At 39.6% G+C, this 23,829-nt stretch overlaps 2 protein-coding genes across 3 annotated transcripts; both read left to right on the top strand.

The window, feature by feature from the left end:
* The first annotated feature begins 615 nt into the window (after positions 1 to 615).
* dhx40 (DEAH (Asp-Glu-Ala-His) box polypeptide 40) lies at positions 616 to 7,245 on the top strand. Its single transcript, XM_088299881.1, has 17 exons — positions 616 to 1,023; positions 1,155 to 1,300; positions 1,379 to 1,498; positions 2,195 to 2,431; positions 2,626 to 2,692; positions 2,772 to 2,903; positions 3,468 to 3,567; positions 3,653 to 3,739; positions 3,819 to 4,001; positions 4,850 to 4,930; positions 5,010 to 5,167; positions 5,365 to 5,479; positions 5,573 to 5,681; positions 5,775 to 5,869; positions 6,442 to 6,511; positions 6,606 to 6,834; positions 6,927 to 7,245. Exons 1-17 carry the CDS (start codon positions 852 to 854, stop codon positions 7,046 to 7,048), a joined length of 2,223 nt encoding a protein of 740 aa, XP_088156007.1. The 5' UTR covers positions 616 to 851; the 3' UTR covers positions 7,049 to 7,245.
* Positions 7,246 to 9,166: 1,921 nt separating this feature from the next.
* Positions 9,167 to 23,829, top strand: akt2 (AKT serine/threonine kinase 2). 2 transcript variants are annotated; one of them, XM_088300331.1, is made up of 14 exons: positions 9,167 to 9,648; positions 14,486 to 14,650; positions 14,848 to 14,979; positions 15,093 to 15,204; positions 17,076 to 17,229; positions 17,356 to 17,487; positions 18,072 to 18,137; positions 18,215 to 18,283; positions 18,426 to 18,548; positions 19,025 to 19,153; positions 19,249 to 19,463; positions 20,732 to 20,819; positions 20,889 to 20,991; positions 21,936 to 23,829. In XM_088300331.1, exons 2-14 carry the CDS (start codon positions 14,605 to 14,607, stop codon positions 22,013 to 22,015), a joined length of 1,449 nt encoding a protein of 482 aa, XP_088156457.1. In that variant the 5' UTR covers positions 9,167 to 9,648; positions 14,486 to 14,604; the 3' UTR covers positions 22,016 to 23,829. The 2 variants fall into 2 exon arrangements, with proteins under 2 accessions (XP_088156457.1, XP_088156456.1); XM_088300330.1 differs by having other exon boundaries at positions 9,168 to 9,648; positions 17,353 to 17,487.

The raw sequence follows: 23,829 nt of genomic DNA, 5'->3' as shown, positions 1-23,829 counted from the left end.
CCTTTATTTTCCTACGTCATTTCTTCGCACCAGCGCAGTACTGGTTGCTTCAAATTTACTTACTTTATTATTTATTTTTTTATTGCGGTAAAACTTTTTTTAAAACGTGTCGCTGAGTGTTGAATCAAAAGTTTGTTTCTGCTCTTCCCTTAATATTTTATTTATAATTGTAATGCGTAATTCGTTCTGTTTTTCTATACTATACAATACGTGAGGCGAATTGTTTAAAAATACACGTGAGGAGCAACCTCTTGTATTACGGGAGATGGAGTATGGTTTCGCCACTCTTCTAAAAAAAGAAAAAGATAAAAAGAAGCGCTTCAAGGATGTATTTGTTTGTTTTTCTGTTTTTTTTTTGTTTATCTGACATTGTCCTTAACTTTATGCATTCTAATGACATAAATCTGGAATATCTATAACGTGTTTGGATTCAAGAGTAATTTAATTTTAAATAAATTATGGATTTCTTGTGGTTTACTACTCCAGATTCCACTATCCATGTGTTTTTTCTTATCTTATGTGATGTGTTATATATATATATATTTTTTTTTTTTTTGATGGATGAATTACATTAGATTACAGTAACAATTTTGTACGTCCCAAGAAGTTTCAGTTACAGTTTACGAGCTGAACCGGTTTACTCTTTTCTGGTCACGTGTTTGCAGATCGACCAATGGGCAACCAAAACTGAATCGTTTGCGGAAGTGAATGTGAGTGTGTGTTTTCCGAACTGCAGGATTTAGTGGCTGAACATGATCTTTTTATCCGCATAGTTTAGGGAGTTGTGGCCTATATATTTATTTACTTATTTACAATTTGTATTATTTCTTGTCATAACTTCCGGACCAGTAATGTCCAAATCCACGGCGAAGTACCGGAAAGACAACGAGTCAAAACAATTGCCCATCTACAAGCACAAAGATAAACTGGTACAGGCTGTGAAAGAAAGCACTTTCTTAGTGGTCACCGGTGAGACTGGCAGCGGGAAAACGACGCAGCTTCCTCAGTATTTGTACCAAGCAGGTAAACCAAAACCACAAGTACTGTGAATGTAATTATTGCGTATTGAACTCTTTTCGCAATTCTGGGACTCTGTGTTCTGTGTGCACCCTTGAAGTTTTGATTGGTGTCTGATTGTCATGTTTCGTTGGCAGGTTTTTGTAAAAATGGCAAAATTTGCATCACCCAGCCCCGACGCGTGGCTGCCATCACAGTGGCTCAGAGGGTTGCCCATGAGATGCAGTGCACTCTGGGACGAGAGGTGGGCTACCAAGTGCGCTTTGACGACTGCACGACAAAGGTGAGCGAGCACCTCAGAGCCACCCCTTGCAGACGTTGCGAGACAAAGTGATATGATGTTACCATTTGATTGACACAGGACACTGAGTTGAAATACATGACGGATGGCTGTTTGCTCAGAGAGGTCCTGGCAGACCCTGGACTTTCTCACTACAGCGTTGTGGTCTTGGATGAGGTTCACGAACGAAGCCTCAATACCGTGAGTCACCAAATCATCTTAAGAAGTGAAAGTCACAAGTACTTGGCAAAAAGTGAACATTTAAAAGAGTGCACCAAAACAATGCACATTCCATTTTTTTGGGAAAAACTTATAGTCTTACTAAAGCTAAAGCAGTCATCATTGTAACACTAGCACAAATTATTATTTATATATATATATATATATATATATATGTATAATTGTTTTATATTGTATTATGGCTTTTATTGCTCATTACTTGTAAAAGTCCTGAAATCACGGCAACATCTTAAATTCTGACTAAAATTGCGATGTTCGCGTGAAATTGACTTCTCATTAGGAATAAAATTACAACTTTATTCCTGTAAAATTATTAATTTTGTATTATCCTAACTTCATTCTAAAAAGTAATTATCTGCCAATGATGTTATTCTGATATTATAATATTTACACTCATAAATCTATACAATTCTCTACAAATACAATTTTATGATGAATAAAAAAAATGTTTTTTATACTTGGACTTTCTCAGAAAATAAAAAAAATCTCTAACCTAATTTTAGTAATATTTATTACTAATTATTTTCATTGTATTTTATTTATTTTGTTGTTACTGTCCTAATACCGCTTCATATTCTGCTCAGCTTGAATGTGTCTATAATGGCCATTTGGTGTCTTGAAATGATGCACACACTTAAGAATGTCTTTTCATTACAGGATATCCTCCTGGGTTTACTGAAGAAAGTCTTTTCTAATCCAACTGAAGCTATGAAAGGCCGAGCTTTCCCTGTAAAGGTGGTGGTGATGTCTGCCACCATGGAAACAGAGAAACTTTCTGCCTTTCTTGGTGGCTGTCCTGCATTTGCTATTCCTGGAAGGACTTTTCCTGTCACCTGTACATTGGGAACTGCTGTGGGACCTAAAGACCTACAGAGCACGGGTTATGTGAAAGAGGTAAAGAGCTGAACTTCCAATGCAACAAAATGTTACTATTTTGACCCTCTTCTGGAGCTGGAGCGAAAAAATAAGCCAAACGAGCTTTGTTTAACTTTTGAACCTTATCGTTGCAAAAGATTTTCAGCGGATTTAAGAGATTCTTCTAAATAAAACTCAGGATTACCGAAGAAGCTCTTTATTTTGCTCTCCAGGTGGTGTCTCTGGCCTTGGATGTTCACACCAGTGAGAAGGCTGGCGATATTCTGGTGTTTTTAACAGGTCAGATACACTCATTAGTTGACGTATAAATCTGAAGCCTGTTGACATCAAACTGTAGTAATCTATCTGTATTTGACAGGTCAGTTTGAGATCGAGCGGGCCTGTGATTTGCTGTTTGAGAAAGCGGAGTCTATAGACTACCGCTATGATGTACAGGACAAAAGAGTGGACGGACTCCTTATTTTACCCCTCTATGGCTCCATGCCAACTGGTAAATGAATAAAACAGCCGTCATCATGCACTTTGTGATATTAACCATGAAATATAGCATTTTGGCACCTTGAATAATTTTTTTTTTTGTGTTGGTTAATTTTTTTTCCCATTTAACATCTTTATACATTATTATTTAAGCCTTTAAGAAAATATTTCTTCCGTCTAGTTACTTTTTTTTGCTTTTTTTTCAGCATGAATTCAAACTTAATATTTATCAGTTGACATTTTCTAGTCTTTGTATCTTGTTCAAGCCATTCCTCATATAAAAAAAAATAACTTGACATGTAAAAAATGTGCTCAGCGCGGTACAAAATTTTATATTATAGAAGCAATTATGTGTTATTACTTTGCCAGCAAAGAACATCTCTGGAATGAGTGAGATTGTTTTTGTTGTAATGTCTTATTTTGCAGATCCAATCATCTGATTGCATTGATCGATCGACAAATTATGGCATTACAAACACTCATTCCATAAGATCTGCTGATCCGATCCAGCCCATCAAACCTGTGTCAACTAGTCTTCGACTGTATACTGCATAATCCATCTGTGCCCTCCTATCAGAGCAACAGCGGCAGATCTTTCAGCCTCCTCCTCCGGGAATAAGGAAGTGTGTGGTGGCCACCAACATTGCTGCCACATCTCTCACCATCAATGGCATAAAGTGAGTATTCTCCTTTGCTTTTATCCATCCGTCACTGTAACGAGCAATTTAAGATGCCATTTAAGTTTTTGGGTTCTGTTGTCAGGTACATCATAGACAGCGGCTTTGTAAAACAACTTAACCACAACTCCAGGGTGGGCATGGACATTTTGGAAGTGGTACCCATCTCAAAGTGAGTCCTCTCTGCTGACGGGTTAATCTTCTTTTGCAGCAACAGCAAATTAATTTATTCAGTGATTTCCTGCCGTTAGGAGTGAAGCTCTGCAGAGAGCAGGTCGAGCTGGAAGAACCTCACCTGGGAAGTGTTTTCGCATCTACACCAAGGAATTCTGGGAGGAATGCATGCCAGAATACACGATTCCTGAGATCCAGAGGACGAGTTTGACTTCAGTGGTTCTCACCCTCAAGTGCCTGGGTGTACATGATGTCATTAGGTATGCCTAATGTGCCTTCTCCAAGCTTGAAATACAATCAGTTCTGTGAGTGGTTGACTCAGATTCTCGTTTCAATGGAACGAGTACAAAAATTATACAGTACGTGAATAGGTGAGTTTATTAGCGAAAAGCTGAGGATTCCACAGGAAGAAACGCAAATAAAAATGATGGGGATACAAGGTGTTTTCCAATGTATTCATTGGCATTGCTGTAATTAATCAGTTTTGTGTATGGTAAAACAAACAAAACAGGAAAAGTTACATTTTTGGTTGTATCAAACATGATTATACTTTTCCTCTTTGCCAACTGTTCTGTTGTTGGATCACAGGAAAAAAAAAAAAAAAACGATTTCAGAAAAAGATAAATAGAACACTTTGTCTTTTAGATCACAGGTGGGAAATATATGGCTTGTGGCCCAAATACTGTCTCTCTGTTCTTGAATCTGGCTCGCCAAGCATTATATTATGAAGACTCCTGGAATATTTTTGGCATTCATTTACATATTTTTCACTAAAATTGGTTAACTGAAATGTATTTATTATACCATATTTCTGAATCATTTGTATCCCAAAAATAACTGGTTTGCCAATTTAAGGAACTAATACCGCAAAACATTTGACAATATTTATTTTATTGAACCATGATTTTGTTGATCAAATAACATCTTGAAATGGCAATCAACTTTTTTTTAAATTTATGTATTTATTTTCCTGAGAATGTCTATGAATGACACTTTAAAAAAATAAATCAATCAAATCCTTTTTTTAGTTGCTCACTCAGCTGCACTTTCATCGTTTGCTAACATCTCGCAGATAACATTGTTTAGCAGTGGTCTTTTCTCTCCAAAGGTTTCCCTATCTAGACCCTCCAGAAGAGAGGTTCATCCTGGAGGCGCTGAAACAACTCTATCAGTTTGACGCCATTGACAGGTTTGTTTGCACGCTCTTTGCCTTCTTTGGTATTGTTAACACAAGTGCTAGTTGTCACAAGAGGCTTGTTGTCTGCCAGGAGAGGTCGAGTGACTCGCCTGGGGGAGCTGATGGTGGAGTTCCCCCTGGAGCCGGGCCTCACCAGGGCCCTCCTCAAAGCCGCCTCGCACGGCTGCCAGGATCTGCTTCTACCCGTGGCCGCCATGTTGTCTGTCGAGAATATCTTCATCCGGCCTGGTAATGTTACATTATGACAAAACTCAACCATAGAAAAATATTGCTTCAAAAACACTAAATCCTCTATTCACTGAAAATAGCAATCTCCATGTAATTAAAGCGCCACCAAAAAGGCTTGTAATGTACTTTATTTTCTTTAATTATTATTATTTTTTTTGTTTTGTGGAAAACGCTAATGTGCTTTATCTCTCATCCAGGCCACCCTGAGAAGCAGAAAGAGGCCGCTCAGAGTCACAGAGCACTGGCGGCCAAAAGCGCCGGCATAAACGACTTTGGTACGCTTCTTAGTGTGTTTCAACAGTGTAAATCAAGGTATTGGTCACAAAATAGGCATATGTTCTTTGGACTCTACTTTCTTTTAGTCTTCTGCACACTATCCAAATTTCTTACTGTTGTATTCCGCAGTGAAAGACCATCGGTGTGGTGCAAGGATAATTGGATCCACTGGAGGGCGCTCAAGTCTGCCTTTAGTGTAGAGACTCAGCTGCGCGACATCCTCCTCCGCTTGCAACAAGTACTGCACAGCACTTATTTGAATTCCTGTCCTGTAGCTCTGGTAACTCATGCTGCTTGTTAGCTCGCATCAATCTCGTGTTTATCATTTCAGAAGAGAGATTTCCCTGTGGAGAAATTTGATGGCAATAAGAATGAACTCTTCAGACGGTGTCTGTGCACAGGATACTTCACCAATGTTGCCAGAAGGTAAAAATGAAGACTGAATGCAAGTCATTTATATTAAATAGGTGGTTACGTTTTTTTCATTTTCCGTAGAACCTCAAAGGTTGCCGTTTGTTCACCTTTCAAATGAAATTTTAACAATGAGATCAATTACATTTGGAATAATTTGTTAAAATGTCATAAACTTTTGTCACTATAAAAACTTGATTTAAATTAATTAATTCTCCCATGAGTACAAATCGATTTTTCACCGTGACGTCATACTACACTAGTAAACAAACCTTGACAAGCCAGAATGTAAATCTCTTTAACGATGATATTACCCTTCTTCTCGACTGCCAATGCTTGAATATGTGAAGTGTCAATCAAAAAGTTCTGATTGAAAGGTAAATTGCTTGAATGTGAGATGGAACACTTGCATATCAAGGCATGTTGATTAAAAACATTTACATAGTGGAAATTAATACTTAGTTGATGATCGTTGAGAAAGTGGCTAATTAATGATGTGTTGCTCGGATTAAGTTGAGTGTTCTGTATTAATTTATGTTGCGCAGTACACAATACACTGTAAAAAAAAATTTCTTTACCTTGCGTAGATCTATTGGAAAAGTATTTTGTACAATGGATGGGCATGGGTCCATGGTTCACATTCATCCATCATCCTCGGTAAGATTGTTAAAATTCTCTTTAGTAGCATCTCGATTAAACTGTTTCTACTTTCTACTTTAAATTATGTCCTCTTTGTCCTTTTCGTTCTCAGCTGTTTGAAAAGGAGATGGAACTGGATTGGATTCTCTTCCACGACGTGTTGGTGACATCACGCGTGTACGTCAGGACGGTATGTCCCATCCGATACGAGTGGGTGAAGGATCTTCTGCCTAAACTGCACGAGGTAGACGTTTATGAACTAAGCAGCGTGGCGAGAGAAGAAGTCACTGATGAGGAGGTGAACAAGTGGGAAACGAGGGAGGCTGCCAAAAGGCCATCAGGTCTTAAAGATTGTTTTGAAGTCCACTTTATTTCAGGGAATTGCCACTTTCTTGCATGTGTTGAGTGTTGGCATGATCTGTTTTAATTTCAGAGACTTCTGCTGAGGATGCCTTGAAGAAAGTGGAGAAGCGAAACGATGAAAGTAGTGTCAGTGACGCACGTGCTCGCTATCTTCAGCGGAAGCTGAAAAGACAACAGAATAAAGTTCTTTGAGAGTGCGCTTTTCTGACCAGTGAGGAGTAAGCGTGTATTACCAGTATTTGGATGTCAAATATTTGAAAAAAAAAAACTGGTTGCCATATGCATGGCTGTTATGGACCTCATTCATAGTGTCCAGTAATATTATTTTTTATAATTTCATCCTGACAATTTATATTTTTGATATATTTTTAATAAAGCTTCTATCTTTATCTGTCTCTTCACTCACAAAAACTGGTTTATTTTGAATCAAGTACATTTTGAGAATCTTGCTTATCATTGGGCAGCAAGCAATATAAACATAATTACAAGAAAGACCTGCCCTAAATATCTTTTTCATGTGTAATCGAAGGAAGTGATATGTTCACTATCAGATGTCAAATATTCTATAAAGAGTAACTATAGGTATGTTAGTATTTACATGTGTTTGTGCCTAGCACACGTGATTCTTATTATACATTTATAAGGGATGGAATTGAAAGCTGTTTTATTAATGGACATTAAGTGTATTTGTCTAGTTAAACACAATCAATATAAATGTCAAACAATATAACATTATACAAATGACAATGGTAAAGAATACACTTTTTTTAAGGTCACAGGTGAGCTGGTCGACGTATGCCGTAGCCCCATTGGAACACGAATGTTTGTCCACCGCTGAGTAATTCGCTAAACATTAGCGCATGGGATTTTCTGTACTGTACTGCAGCGGTTGTAAGTAATCAATTACAAATACGATGGTATAGTGTTCATGAGGGTGTTTGAAACAGTCCCGAGAACTAAGTGTATTTCCATCACATTTGCACAAGTTCCAGCAAAACATGCATTTTTTAGTCTTCCAACTGTCATGGGGGAATCGTCGAACAGCTTAAGAAGGATCATGCATCCTAAAAATAAGGAACAGAAGTTATACAGCGGGAAGAAGTTTGTCTTGACACAGGTGTGATATCTGCACCTGCAAAAACAAGCTCCTGCACAGTTGCAAAGTTAAAATATGATAAACGATAATCTAACTATGATCATTATAATTTATTTAAATTGGGGTCATAAGCTACTTGAGGTGACATTTCAGCTTTGCTTGGTTGATAGGACAGAAGATGTCCTTATCCAAACACAGGCGGTTGTAAAACTTGGAAGAAATTAGATAAATGCACTTTCTCTTTTCTCTGAGACAATCATCCATTTACACATGACAGACAAGCTATTAATATATTTTGCAAATATGTCTAGAGTAGTAAATCCCAAATTAAAGTACATTATAGATGGATTATGAATATATATCTTTAATATAGTATGCGGGCTCCCTCTAGTGGTAGGTTGTGTGAGTAATTCAGTTGATGCCCTCCACGTTTTGCTTTTTAGAAACAGGTACCTCTGAAATTATAAATATACTTATGTATTATTGTAAAACAATATATCCTGCATACTGTAAAGCGTCCGGCTGGATCTTGCTTAGTACTGATTTTTTTGAGGTTGTGAAAGCTCATGGGATACAAAATTACATTTTGAACGGCGTAATAGAGAAGTAAATCCCCCTAAAATTAAAATGTGAATAAAAAATTAAAAAATCAAAAAATAATAATAATAAAGTCAACCTCTCCTTCACAATTTTTCACTTTTCGCGTGGGGTCGGGAGGGTTCGGGGGGGTCTGGTCCTCATTAACTACAAAAAGAATACTGTAGTCTTTGTGTCTGCATGACTGTAGCATGATACTGCCTACTGGTGACCAAGGTTGGCACAACAGAAGGAGCAGAACGATTAATTGGATTGCGGCATAAAAATCATAGCATATTCTCTGTTTGCCATGCGTCTGGGGTATTGCCCGCCAAAAGACAGTTTACTACGCAGTGAACTTCATCATTTGGTGATGGGGATGCTGTGGATGACCCCCACGACCGGCATCCCTCCCCTTTACATGTCAGGCTCAATTATTAAGAGGATATTGTTTGCCCACAATTGATCGGAGAAATACTTTGTTGAATTAAAAATATATGTAAGGATAATTTCAGAATCTGTACACTTTTACTTTGGGATAGAGGTCGAACCACTCTACTCTTTGGCCGTCCAGGTGCTGGCTTGTAGTGGGCTCTTTGTACGTCACTTCCGACTGGAGTGCCTGCGGGGCTCCAGTGCTGCCTGCCTGCTTGCCCGCTTGCCTGACTGGGAGGGGACGGAGTCACGGAGTGGGGGACTTCCGCGCACAGCAGCAGCGAGCAGACCTCACTAAACCAACAGAGACGCGATTTAATATATCCACGAGTTGAACATTATTTATAGCCGTCTTGCAACGCTCTCTCATCCACCTAGTCGCGGCACGGAGGACAAGTTCTCTCTCTCTCTTTCTCTCTCTCTCCCTCTCTCTCTCGCTCGCTCTGTCACTCTCTCTCTCTCTCTGTCGCTCTATCTCTCTCTCTCTCACTGTCTTGCTTCGGTGACAAACCGAGCACGCCGCGGCTGCTGTTATTGTGAGAAGAAAAACAAGCTAGTCGGCTAAGCTTGTGTGATCATTGACAGAGTTCAATACACACAAGCGGAGAGTGATAACCGGCGGAGGGAGCCTCGTGCAGCCCTAGTCGTGGAACTCTTCAAGAAGTGGGAATATTTTACAGCGGAGGTACGTAGTAAAGTGGGGAAGAGGAGGAAAAAAAATATCCCGGCGTGGTGGTAGTAATAATAGAACTGCAGACGAGTGAGGTGGCTAGCTTGCGTGCTAACTAGCTGTTAGCTCAGGGGGCGCTATTGTGGTTAGCTGCTTTGTTTGTGAGTAAATGTCACGCTCGCCGTCCCCCGCAGGTATGTGGTGAATCGCGAGGCCTGCTATGGTGGAGAAATTAGTTTAAGCGTGGGAAGTAATTTTCCGCTTTCTGGACTCCGAGCGACACTGCTCGCTGACCCGTGCTAGCTTAGCGTGTAGCCTCCACGCTAAACGGATGAGGACGTGTTATGGGACTGTTATGCGGCATGCTTTTCACAAATTAATTACTGCGCTATTTACTCGCCTAGCCGTGCTAGTACACTCTGTACTGTTAGGCGGGTGTCCAGAGTGACTGATAACTTTATTCTTGCTCGTTTTCGTCAAGTCCTGCTTTGTCACGACGACGGTAAAAAGTTTTGTTGTGCTCCGTATGTTAAATAGTGTAAAATCACTCACCCTTTGCCTACATTTGAGCTGAGTGAAATGGTCTTAAAATAAATGTATTCAAAAAACGTTTTAACAAGTTTGTTTAGATCTTTGATTTGATTTGTTTTTCAGATACTAAAATGAACCTGCGTCGACTTTCAGAGAAATATCAGAAATACATATAGTTGCTTTACTGATATGGGAAAAAAATCTTTTTACATTTTATCCCCACAAAAACCTTGTTCTTAAAGGTACAGTGTGTGAAATGTACATGACATCTAGTGGTGAACTAATAGAATGCATTGCCGTGAGTTCGAAGCGCATACGTTTTGAAGTACGTGCACTACGTTTTTCTTCAGCAGCGGTGCAAGCGAAATGTCACCACAAACGACTTTTAGTATTACATCAAGTGTCGCATGCTGTAGTCATCGATGCAGAAAATTTGTAATTGAGCGATTTTTCTCCTTCGGATATTTGTAGCAGAAATATGGCGGCAAGATATATCAGCCCTCTGCAAGGTGAGGCGTGACCGTGCACGAAAATTAAAAAATCAAAACTTTCTGCCCACTGTTCCTTTGGATAAAAGGAAAGAAAAGAAAGTATGGAATAAGCGCTACAACCACACGAAGACTCCATCACAAATGAATTAAGGAAAACTGCTCACACTTCGCCCGTTGTGAATAATGTTCCATTTGTATTACATGGAGTTTTTAGGGCACTTGATGCCTTTTGTTACATCACAGTAGTTTTGATGTGTCAGTTTGGAGATTCCATTGATGTTTTGATTTGTTGTATTCAGGTTGAAGTAGCTATTGTAACCAGACTAAACATTTTGACCGATTGTAATTTTGGGGAAATTTTGTCCTCATAGAATGAACTGTCAAACTGTATGGCGTGGTTGTTCCTCGTCTGGTATCCTAAAGTAATCTTGGAACACCTCCAGCTCTGTTTTCTCACATAAAGTTGTAAAGCTGGCTCCAATGATTTATCAAATAATTTATTTTAAAAAAAAAAAGACAAAGCAAAATGTCTGCCTTGATTCTTTGCCGCGATAATTTTTTCCCCACATGGACTAATGCTGCCGCAGTTGCATGCACTTTTCCATGTAGAAATAAAGGGGCAAAATGGCGGTGAGCCGGGAGGAAAGAGTTCTTACATACAGATAAGGTCCAGTGTTTGGTATTATTTTACACTTAACAAGGAAGAACACGTCATGTATTACATCACATGATCTCCAACACAAGGTCCCCTACCGGTATTAACAAACTTAATATGGCCTTCGGTAGTTAGAGCATACAGGTTTGTTATCGCACAGTGCAATTGGTCAAGAATAGAAGTGAGGACGGAGGTACCAAGTGGACAAAATATCTCCATGTAACATGCACGTTGGTTGTTCAATTTAAATGGAAAATGTTTTTGTCTGCGCCGACACCACTCACTGTTATTAGTAGTGAAGAAAACCAATGACTGATATTTCGAGCCAATATTCATCTGAGCAAAAAAAATGGATGGTGCATACAGAGAAGGTGTTCCAAATCTGTTGGTCTGTCAGACTGTACGTACAAGGCGGAAGCCCATCTGTGACGCGTGTCATGTTTAATCGTTCCCATATAAATTAATAGCCGAGTCCGAATGTGTACTTTGCCACGTTAATGGCCACCTCACTGAACTAGCGCTACCGTATTTGCTTTATAAAGGATGGCTTCCCATTCAGCTTGCTCCCATTCACAGAGGCGCCTTGCATTTTGGCATCCGAGACTTCACACTTGTCATCCAGTGTTCCATATTGAATTATAAAAATTGTGCTCTTAGATACTACTGTTGTAAAACACAGTACGTATATGGCCGGTTAGGTCTTCAACTATTAAGCGATCTCTACCTTAAAGTGCAGAAACAAAAGTATTATTGTGTTGCGGCTGATCACTTGGATCACCCATGCCATGTAACAGACGGATGCTTGAGATTGAATATTTGTATTATCATTTGTAATGCACCCAACTTTTGTGGTTCGAACGGAGTCATAACTGGAACATGAGATCCTGTGGACTTTTTATCAATCTGTAAAAGCAGGCATAAATCAACCAGTGTGATGGGCGTGTCATCACTTTTGACTTTTTTCACTTAATTACAGTCAATGGTCCATCTCATCCCTTGCTCAATGTTACAATACCAAAATAAATCACCGGGCTGGGATGTCAAACATTAAGTACAGAATTCAATGAGACATTATACTCCAGGGTTGCTCATGGTGTATTGGTACACTCGCCTGGCTTGTGTGTGGGCAGCATGGAATCGGCTCCCGCTCTGTGATGGTGTCTGTGCGTGCCCTGCAACTGGCTGGCGACCAGTTCAGGGTGTAGTCTGCTCAAAGTCAGCGGGGATAGGCTCCTGCACCCTCCCGCGATTCTGCACATGATAAGCGGTGTTGAAGATGATGCATGACACATTTTATACTCCCCAAAGGCTTGAACAATGGACAACAAATCTTTTGATGCCCTAAGACTTTTGTAAAGTCCTGGATATAAATACCAACAGTTGTGTGTAGAAATTGTCAAATGTTTTTCATGTTCAATTGTTATAAAGTGTTTGAAAAACTTCCAAATGTAATTTTTTTTATGTAAACATAAGCATTGTAATTAATATCCTTATAATATTTCATGAGCTGCTGTTTGTGGCAAAGTTCTTGTTAGAGCAAAAGTTTTTAGCACATGTCTCATCAATCTTAAACATCATATGAAAATACCGTCTGCCCAATGAGATGACTACATCAGCAAATATGTTCAAGCTGAGCAGTTCAAAAGTTCTCTGCTCTGCTCTAATAGGTAGAACACTCCATCCTAAAAACATTCGATAGCCGCAGTCCTAGTTGTGCAGGTAAAGCAAGGCGGCCTCTGTGAAACTATTTGCGGCTTGGAAGCACACACTTTGGATCTAAAGTATCCAGCATGTCAATAAATCAAGTAACGTTTAAGTTGGCACTTTGTTTGACGGACTTCTTTCTTGTCATGCGGAAAACGATTCATCTAGTTGTCCGTTTCTTATCAGGCATAAAATTAATAATTTGGATCCATTCTGTCTGCAGCCATGTTTCTAGTGTCCGTATGAATGCGCTCTGTGTGTGTGTGTGTTTTTTTTTTTTGTAAATGGCTCCGTTGATATTTTTTTTTGGGGGGGGGGGGGGGGTTGGGTTAACGATTATTGTGGCAGCCTCTAATCGGAAGCCAGCGACATTACGTTTGAGCTCTTCTTGCCACTGCTTTAATAATATTAATATCTACAATTTTTAACTTGACACCGACAAAAAAAGTGCATGAGGTATCAGTGGTGAGCACTTTCCCATCGTGTTGTCGTAAATGTCAGATGGTCAGATAGGAAGGAGGTGACGTGCACATTTCAGCACTTTTCTGTGTTGTGGGCTGGTGGTGAAACACAAGCCAAGGTAAGGACATGATTGCGTGTAGACAGCTAACACGTGAAATTCGCAGAATTGTCCTTTGTTCTGGGAATCAGATTTGTTTTGTGTGTTCACATATGCCTCCCCTGGCTGAACTTTTAACTCATTTTAGCACCGCCTGACCTATAGAATTAGCCACAAACATTTAGTTTACACCGTTGCTGTTGATTTGTATTGATGCCCGGTACCTGATGGTATCTGTTCGTTGCGCGTTATGTCATAGTTGAGATTGAGCAGTTTGCATAATACTGTATGTGATTTTTGACTTGGATCTTAAACATTCAGTGAGCTGGCATTGTAACATTGGCAGTTGTTTTTTTTACAGACACTAAAATTGAAGGAGGAAGTGTTCAAATTAAGTGCAAAAAATCATAATGTTCCAAGAAACAAGTGACAATATTTTGAGAAATATATCATGTGACAACAGTTGTGTTTTCAACCACTGCAACTTGTAAAACTGCAAGAAAAAAAAAAAGCGATGTTTGAGAAAAAGTACAATGCGAAATGAAATTATCTAAATATTGTAACTAGATCAACTTCAAGGACAGACTGTTGCGTTCACGAAAAAAGACGTAATGTTCCAAGAGTAAAGAAAACTTATGACCGTAAAAGAAAAAACTTTTGCCTTCTTGTATTACTGCAAATTTATAATAAAACAACATTTTTTTCTTATATTTTGCATTTACCCTGATAATTTTGTGATTTAATTCTCATTATATATATATATTTTTTCAGTGTAGCCCTAATACAGCTACTCACAGTTGTCAGTGGAATCAATTAAAATTCATGCCTTTATCAACGTCTCTGTCAGTCATGATGACAAAGTGACATATTCCTCACACTGTGGCATTTTCCCACTGTCCTTTTCCTTTCCAGGCCTTTTAGACAAGTGTCGAATCTGAATCGTTGTCACTCTCTCAAGCAGTCAGAATTTGAACAGTTTGCACCAGCTGATCTGCCGCCCCCTCCCAACCCAGACAGTCTTCTGCCCCAGCATGAATGAAGTCAGCGTTGTGAGAGAGGGATGGCTCCATAAGAGAGGTACTGTATCGTTGAAGCAAATGTGTAATCCCAAATTTTGATGAATGTCTGCCAAGCTTGCTTTGAAATGTTGCGAGCCTCTCACCGATGAGCAGCACATGATAAATCACTTATTTCAGTGTACGCTTGTGCTAATTTTAAATCCGGAAACCTTGATTCAGAAAGACGTGAATTGTGCTCTGCTTTTGTGTCCCTAGGTGAGTACATTAAAACTTGGAGGCCTCGTTATTTCATCCTAAAGAGCGACGGCTCCTTCATCGGCTACAAGGAGAAGCCCGAAGTGTCCAGTGATCACAGCCTGCCGCCTCTCAACAACTTTTCCGTCGCAGGTCAGTTCCGCATGCCGGCTGGTGCACGTGGTGAGCTTTGGATGTGTGTCTTTCCACGTTTTAGTCATCCTACCCCCTCTCGTCTTCTTATGTGGTGGCTCTGTACTTTTTAGAATGCCAGCTGATGAAGACAGAGCGGCCCAGGCCCAATACGTTTGTTATCCGCTGCCTCCAGTGGACCTCAGTCATTGAGCGTACCTTCCATGTGGACACCAATGAGGAGAGGTATGTTTCAAAATCAAATCAAAATCATTATTAATTTTAATCAATTTACTCCCCTTCAATCAAAAGAAAAAACAAATGAGAATGACATAATCCAAAAGTCACCCTTTGAACACAACCTTGATTCATTTTAATAAAATGTTTTAAATGTGGGGCTGTGACGATAATTTAATGTTGATGTGTATCGCGGTAGTTGGGTGATTGATATCAATAGAAAATGGTATTGATAAATTATCGATCAAAAACCAAAAAAAAACAACGGAGCAGATTCGACCTATCACAGCCCAACTCGTCACAACCATTTAGGAAATACAACCTGAGGCTTACGCATGTGCTGCTGAGCTAGCGTGACTCAAAACAAACACACACAAAAAAAAAAAAAACGGGTGAGGAAAGGTTGACTTACCGGCCGACTTGACGAAACGGCCCGTAGCTCCAGCACACGCGACCTCTGGAGAAGCGAAGCCGGCACCCTCCCCGGACACGCATCACGAGAGAGACCGGCGTGCGTTTGACTTTTTTTCTAGTTCATTTTGAAGGTTAAATGTTACATTTTAAAATAAAACAAATCGGAATTCAACCCTTTACCCTTTTTTTTATTTTCAATAGTAAAAAAATGAATAAATAAAATTAATAATAATTTGACATATGTCGATATCGACCAAGCCCAGCCCTATTTAAATGTTTGACAATTTACGACCAAAGTATGTAAAACAGTGTCAAATGTCCTACTAAATTGTTTCCTTGCGGAAGCTTTCCCTTTTGTGCGCCTCGCTTTGGTTTCAACAGTCTTTAAACATACTTTGCTGCGGGCTGTTTGTTGCTCAGTGTCTGACGCTGCTAACCCTAACCCAATTTCAAATGACTGACGAAACAGTGCCTCTTTAGTCAACTAGCTCCTCTCTGTTTGTCGTTAGGTCGTCAGTGTCAACAGTGTGCATTAGCAGGCTATACAAGCCACTAAGGGGATTGGCTGAAAAAAATTGTTTTATTCATTAAACTGATTAATCGCCTCACCCTCAATTAAATGTAAAACTCTAATATGTGACTCATAAAAATACAGCACTTGTATGTTTTGATCATTTTCGACAAACATGATGATCAATAGTCTGCAGTGCGAGAAGTTAACATAGGAGTCTAAAAAATATCTGGCCATATTGGCTTCGACTGAGAGTCCTATCAAACTAATGGGAGCAACAGCAGGAAGTAGAAACCTACCTAGAATAAAATGAGTAAAAGTGTTAAACAGCTCTTAACAAAAGCAACACGTCTGCCGTGTGTGTCAGCCAACCAGCTACTCACTATAATCGAAACACTTGCTACAAATATATGTATATATTTTTTTTTTCTGATATTTAGGTGAGAATCCACATTTTATGAGCTCATTTTCTTACGAGTTGAAGTTGTGCTGTAATCTTAATGGGGATGTTTGCGTTTAAATCCCATGTTGAGTTTACCATTGACAACGTTATCTTGGGTGAGTCTCAAGTTTCAACTGCAGAGTAACACGTGATCTGCAACAAAACAGAGCAGGCCTAAATGATTTTTTTTTTTTTTTAAAGGCAGGTAAATCCATTTTAGATTGTGATAATTACATTTGTGCTCAAAATAGAATTTGCAACCAAGCTGCCTCTTTTTTTTGTAGTCTTTGCTGGATCTTTAAATAACGAACATGGCTAGATATGGGCAGTTTTGGCTGGTTAGTTTTTTGCGGCGTGTTTTGTTTTTACCAACTGAATTTCGCTTTCTATTAATTCTTTCTGTTTAAAAGCATGTCACAATCAACTTTATAATACATTGATTAAGGGGACATTTTTATCTGAACATGAGGGGACTTTGTCATTCAAATGTGTTTGTGTGCACTGTTGTTTCAGGGAAGAATGGATGCGATCGATCCAGGCGGTGGCAAACAGCTTGAAGAGTCAGCAGCAGGACGAGGAGCCCATGGAGATCAAATTTGGCTCACCAAGTGACAGCAGTGGCGCAGAGGAGATGGAGATCGCCGTGTCCAAATCTCGCTCAAAAGTGGTCAGCTCACGTCATATCGAGCTTGTGTTTTTAAGCCTCTTGGGTCACACTGTGGGGTTATTTGGCGCTTGAGAATGCAATTTGATGTGGGTAGTCATTGTGGCTTCTCTGTCATCGCCTCAGCAGACCATGAGTGATTTCGACTACCTTAAGCTACTGGGCAAGGGGACGTTCGGCAAAGTGATCCTGGTGAAGGAGAAGGCTACGGGCATGTACTACGCCATGAAAATTCTCCGCAAAGAAGTCATCATTGCTAAAGTGGGTGCTTGTATTTTTTAAATCACTTCGTCAGGTTTAGAACATCCCATAAATGTGTTTTAAATGATCATTTTGCTGCTGAGATAGATTATTCCATCCTAACCGTATGCATTGCATTGGTAGTTGCTGGTGCTTAAAAAACATTTTTTAAATCACTTATTTTTCCTTCATATTCACTGTAATGCACTCTATGCGCCAATTAGTCGTCAACATTGACTTAAAAAAAAAAAAAGAAATGTGGCTCCTCAAATGAATGCAAAAATAACCGATCATTTCCTTGCTGACTCTAATTACCTTGACTCTATGACATGATCTTAGTGTGTGTTGCAGTAAATGTATTTATCACTACAGTGGCTGAAATTTTTTGTATAGGAAGTGCTGCTGTGTGCGTCGCAAAACTTTCACTCTTCGCTTTAAATGCATTAAAAAACAAATTGAGAAGATGAGTCCTGTGATGTGTTTTACAGGTTATCCATGCCAATACTCATAAGTTTCTTTTATGCTATGTAATTTGACTTGACATTGCTGATAGTTTGCATGTGTGCATACGCATATTATATGTCCAAAATGCATGCTTCCTTTAGGATGAGGTAGCGCACACGGTGACTGAGAGCAGAGTCCTCCAAAATACGCGGCATCCCTTTCTCACAGTAAGTCACCAACGCCCTCGTTTTGGTCTCCAAAATCCATCAATGTCATCATGACAATTTTCCTCTTTTCACAACAGACACTAAAATATGCTTTTCAAACAAATGATCGTCTATGCTTTGTCATGGAGTATGCAAATGGAGGAGAAGTAAGTTATTCTCTTTTTCTCACTTACATTCACATTTATGAAAAATTGCTCATCAGCGTTCCAAAAGCATATCATGTAATTTAGTGACTTAATTTGGAGTTTTCGCCCAAAAATCCAGTGTCATGTCTTTGTTCATTTGCAGCTCTTCTTTCACTTATCTCGGGACCGAGTGTTCACAGAAGACAGGGCCCGATTTTATGGTGCAGAAATAGTATCGGCACTGGAGTACCTACACTCATGCAATGTCGTTTACAGGGATTTAAAGGTAAGCTGTCACGCTAAGATATTTTTTCTACATTAATAAGGAAGTGATATGTTTTGTTGAATGCATCTAAAATTATATAGCGCCCATCTTTACTCTTTCAACTTCTTAACGTCCTAAACAGGGGCTGGATGTTTATATAGGAGTATTTCAAATCACTCACACTTTTTTCTTTCAACTATTCAAAACGGGGGGAAAAGTATTATTTGCCTTTATATTAACCTTCATTCATTGTACATCCAATGTAAGTGTAGCATCTAAATAACTTCACAAACTAAGAATCTCCTTTTATTACATTTTTAAATTTTCATGAATAAAAATGTTATGTTTATAATTTAAATAGGCCAAATGAGTTGTTGTTGAGCGTATTATTGTTATAAGTTCACGTCTTCTTCAGTCCACTGTCCCGTCATTGACTGTTCTGGATTCCGTCCACGTTTTTGTCATTTAGCTGTAATTTAACGCTTTTCTTTGTTCAGCTGGAAAATCTCATGTTGGACAAGGATGGCCACATAAAGATAACAGACTTCGGCCTGTGCAAAGAAGGCATCACAGATGGCGCCACCATGAAAACCTTCTGTGGGACTCCCGAGTACCTGGCACCCGAGGTAACTCATTTGCTCAACTTTTAAAGATCACACAACCAAGTGAGCGCTTAATGGAGTTGCACTTTGAGAACACCCCCTTCACTCTACTCTGACAGGTACTAGAGGACAACGACTACGGTCGCGCTGTGGACTGGTGGGGCCTGGGTGTGGTCATGTACGAGATGATGTGTGGCCGCTTGCCCTTCTACAACCAGGACCATGAGCGACTCTTTGAACTCATCCTCATGGAGGAGATCCGCTTCCCCAAGAACCTGGCTCCTGAAGCCAAAGCACTGCTGGCCGGCCTGCTCAAAAAGGATCCCAAGCAGAGGTTTGTCCAGACCTTCCCCTCCACTACCGTTGGATAGTATATCTTTAAATCTGCAGTTGTATTGGTGTGACTGGACTGATCGCGAGTCTATCCATTCCACAATAGTCACACCTATGGACAATTGTGTGTCTTCAGTGAACCTTGCATTCATGTTTTTGAAATGTGGGGGAAGTACATGGACAAAATGCACACGAGCACAGGGAGATAATATAAACAGGAAAACCCGGCATTTGAACTTCTAAACTCATAACTGTGGGGCAGATCTGCTTACCCTTTGGACCAATGTGCTGCCCCTGTAAATTATTTGAATTTCAAAACAAATAGTCCCATAGGGAATGCTGTGATATGAAGTAATCCTGAATGTTAATTTTTTCATATACAGTAACGGGAAGGTAACCACAAGGCCTGTGCATTTCTCAAATAAAAAAAAAAAAATAATAAAGTCACTACATAACCTGGTAGATGGCGTTTGATACAATTCGCCCACAGTCATTTTTAAGTGGAACAATTTGATTTGGATCCATTCAGTGGGATTGCGATTCGATTTGATAATGTACAACTGCATCTTTTGTCGTGTTTATTTATATTTGACAATATGCAAAAAGCTCTCCAATGCCCACAGTAGTTAAATTATAGAAATAACAAATCATCTGTAAGATCAAACTGATTTCTATCCGGTGTAGGTCTCTCATAAAAAAGGCAATTTGATATCTAACGATGTAATTCAAAAAGCCGCTCTGCTGCGTGTGTGGTTCTTGCGTGAGTCTGCCAATCAATACCGTTATCAATACTACAGCAAAGCTTCAAATGTTATTTTTCATCTAAACGGTGTTATTTTAAGTAGTAGATAAACAGCATTATCTTTTGGCAACACAGACGTAAGATGATGATGCATCTCTCCCCATTTGCTGCAGTGCAGCTCGTCAATAGGACATAATTCGTTTTACAAGACCTTCGCTCTCATCTTGCCTTTAGCCAGCGCATACGCAGTAAACCACATTATTTAAGCTCTGTTCCTTGATTCGTTTTGCTCGAGGCTACTGGCAATAAACAAGGATGTCATTGATTGTTGTTTTGGAGGAGGTTCAGCGGTTTCAGGTAGCTAAAATAGTGTCAGGGTGCTATGCCTGCGGGCGAGGAAATTACGAATGAATTTGTCTCAAATTGGCCATAATAAGGGAACAGCACATTTTAAGTGTGGTGTTTACGCAAGCTGAGAGATCAGTAGTTTGTGATAACACTTGTTTTTATGTTTGTGTTGTTTCCAGGCTCGGAGGCGGACCCGATGATGCCAAAGAAGTGATGACCCACAAGTTCTTCACCTCCATCAACTGGCAAGATGTCTTGGAGAAGAAGGTGACGCACTCGGAGATGTTGATCATTTCAGTCAAATGTCAACACAGCTTTGCTTGTTCTTCCGTACAGCTCGTCCCACCTTTCAAGCCACAAGTCACCTCGGAGACGGACACGAGATACTTTGATGATGAGTTCACAGCACAAACCATCACAATAACTCCACCGGACAAATGTAAGTACACCTGCAATGGTGCATCTTTTTCACAACACTGCTCGCGAGATCTTTATTTTTTCCACATTTATTGTCCGATAATTTGCAAACTCAGTAGATGTATAGTAATTACCGTGTTTTCACGACCGTAAGGCACACCACTTCAAAAGGCGCCGTCTCAGTCACGGGTGATATTTCTGTATTTAACACATTCAGACTCAACGTATTATTGGGTGCAGGCATGGCAAAACCTACGCCATCTGAAAATATATGCATGCTAAAACATACACTTGAATGATACCGTATAACTTTAAAAAGGTAGCGGGAGCACAACTGAGTTTGGTTGTACAGTTTGGTTTGATTTACTGAGCTAACCTGAGATCTTGCAGCTTGTACTTTGTGTCATGTCTTGTGGAAACGTGTGTTGGTACGACAACAAAGATTCCTTGAAAACGTAACTATAACTAGAATGAACAAGGAGAAAATAAATTAGTAAGAAGCTAAATAAGATCATACTCCAATTATAGCAAGTGGAAAAAAACTAATACCAGCTGTTCCTGCAAAGTTTGGCCGCTTTGGTGCAGTTTGGTGGCTTGCATACATTTTTGATGATGCCAAAACCTAATTTTTCAAAGTTGGTCACTGTGACTCATTTTGCTCTGGCGGTTCATAATTAACTTGCAACAAACCACATACCTCAAACCAAAGAGCTTCATGGGGGCTTTTCATTATTATATTAAAAATATTCCCTCAAACAATGACGTAATGTCTCAGAAAGTCTCTTGTTTTGTGATAAAATGTCACAAAAATCCCAAACATTACTTGATATGTACAAAACATTGTAGAGTGTGTTTTTTGAGCTTTTCAACACACAAAAAAATTACCAAAAGACATTTCAACACAGATGTGGCTTATCTAGTTTCATGTTTGTTTGGCTTTGCCGTGTCTTTTTTGTGTGTTTCCAGATGACAGTTTAGACCCAGAGGACTCGGATCAGCGCACACACTTCCCTCAGTTCTCCTACTCTGCCAGCATACGGGAATAGCGGCTCAGATCTTTGACCAAGCGGGCAGCAGGCATGCTAACACATGACCCAAATCTCACGTTTGCACTTGCACTGCTGAGGACAAATCGAATGACACACAAACTGGCACAAGACACATTTTCATCCAGTCTTTCACCCAACAATCCACCCCACCGCACGCGCTCATCCTACATGCATACATACACACACAGACCAGCAGAGAATCATGTACACGATGAACACGCAGGCTGGGAATTTGCAAGTTTGCGAGTGATGGACCTCACTGGGGTTTTACGTGGACAGACGGGCAACTTCGTCTCCGTACATCCTCTCAGGGGGACCCCCGCTGCACTACACTGGGCACACTTTGAAACCAGGTTATGCCAGCAAGCACCAGCTCGTTACCAGCCGTAGACAGCCAGCCCTGACACGTAGACTGCATCTTTGCGTAGACACCTTATTGATTCAAGTTTTAAAATTGAAAATGAGAAGAATGGAAGAGAGATTGGGTGATTAATTGACCAATTTTAACTTGGATTGTTACAGTTTTAAATATAAAGCCATATTTCTGCTATTTCCTTTTTTTTTTTTCTTTTTTTTTTTAAATAAGTGCTCTTTCTGGAACTTGCTGTTACAAATCAATTGTGTGCGTGTACATGTGCGAGAGAGAGAAGAGGAAGGGGATGCGGTTGCCATTTCTGTGTATGCACTGCGTGTGTGTCACGTCCGAATGAATGTGTGAGAGAACCTATGAACAATTTTGTTTTGCAACCATCCATTTTGTTTGTTTTCATGGATGCTGGAACACGGGCAAGCAAGGACACTACACAGTGTTGGCCTTCTAAAGGGAACAAATGTGTTATTTATGAAAAAGGTAGCGAGCGGCTAAGTGCTAAATCGACTCTTTGGCTTCTCTTGCATGGCTTTTTAAATTGTATTGCTTAACGAAAATGGTGAGACACTCGAAGGGCCCATTTAGCTGTGTGTGTCGCAATCACAGTGACATGGACAAGTTCAAGGCCACTTGCCCAGTGTGCTAAGAGAGAGACAACTTGACCTCAGCCATTCATCAGTCCAGTCATCTTCACTGCCAGGCTTCATTCAGTTTAGCCACCCATATTCTCTTGATACATTCAGTGCAAGTTTTTGTTTTAAATATTTTAAAATGAGCTTTTTGAATGTTTTCATGTTTAAAAACAAGAAGTTTTCATAATAATTATATGTATTACCCCTCACCCAGATAAAAAAAAAAAATTGGCTGACTTGGTGGATTTTTAACTCTTCAAAAGTTTTCACATTGGATGTAGGATTTGTGTTTTCTGGCAAATTCTGTCTCTCAAACACCTAAAACCTGCGTCAGCCTGGAGCACGCAGCTTCAAAACAATGAGAGGCCACATGAGCTGCTCGAGTAGAAACAGCACCAGCTTGTACCGGGGGTGAAGACACGAGCTGTTGCAGGCACTGACCTGCTTTGCTGAGTTCTGTGTGAAAGCGAAAATGCAGATGAATGCCAGATCTGTAAAAGGGCTCGGATGCAGATATTTTAGTAGGATCTCTGTATAAAAGAGCCTCTTTTTGGCGGATGTATAATTTAGTCAAATCAAGTTCTGGCTGGATTTTTTATGAAATTGTGCTCATATTTTATTCTTTCTGGAGAACATGCTGGCTAAAATTTGAGCTTTGCTTAAGGAAAATCAAGTCCTTTTTATTTTTGTTTGTCATTCTTTGTGTTTTGTTCCGCTTTGTTTTTGTCCATATATTTCTAAAGAAAAATTGGAAAATGTCATGTCAAGCATACATTCTATAAAATATATATTAAAATGTTTTCAACTGC

The sequence above is a fragment of the Idiotropiscis lumnitzeri genome, chromosome 7, assembly GCF_059441095.1.
Source record: "Idiotropiscis lumnitzeri isolate Australia: NSW breed Sydney's pygmy pipehorse chromosome 7, RoL_Ilum_1.0, whole genome shotgun sequence".
NCBI classification, from domain to species: Eukaryota; Metazoa; Chordata; class Actinopteri; order Syngnathiformes; family Syngnathidae; genus Idiotropiscis; species Idiotropiscis lumnitzeri.
The sequence above is the reverse complement of the archived record's forward strand: the minus strand, read 5'-3'. Positions and strand labels throughout refer to the sequence as shown.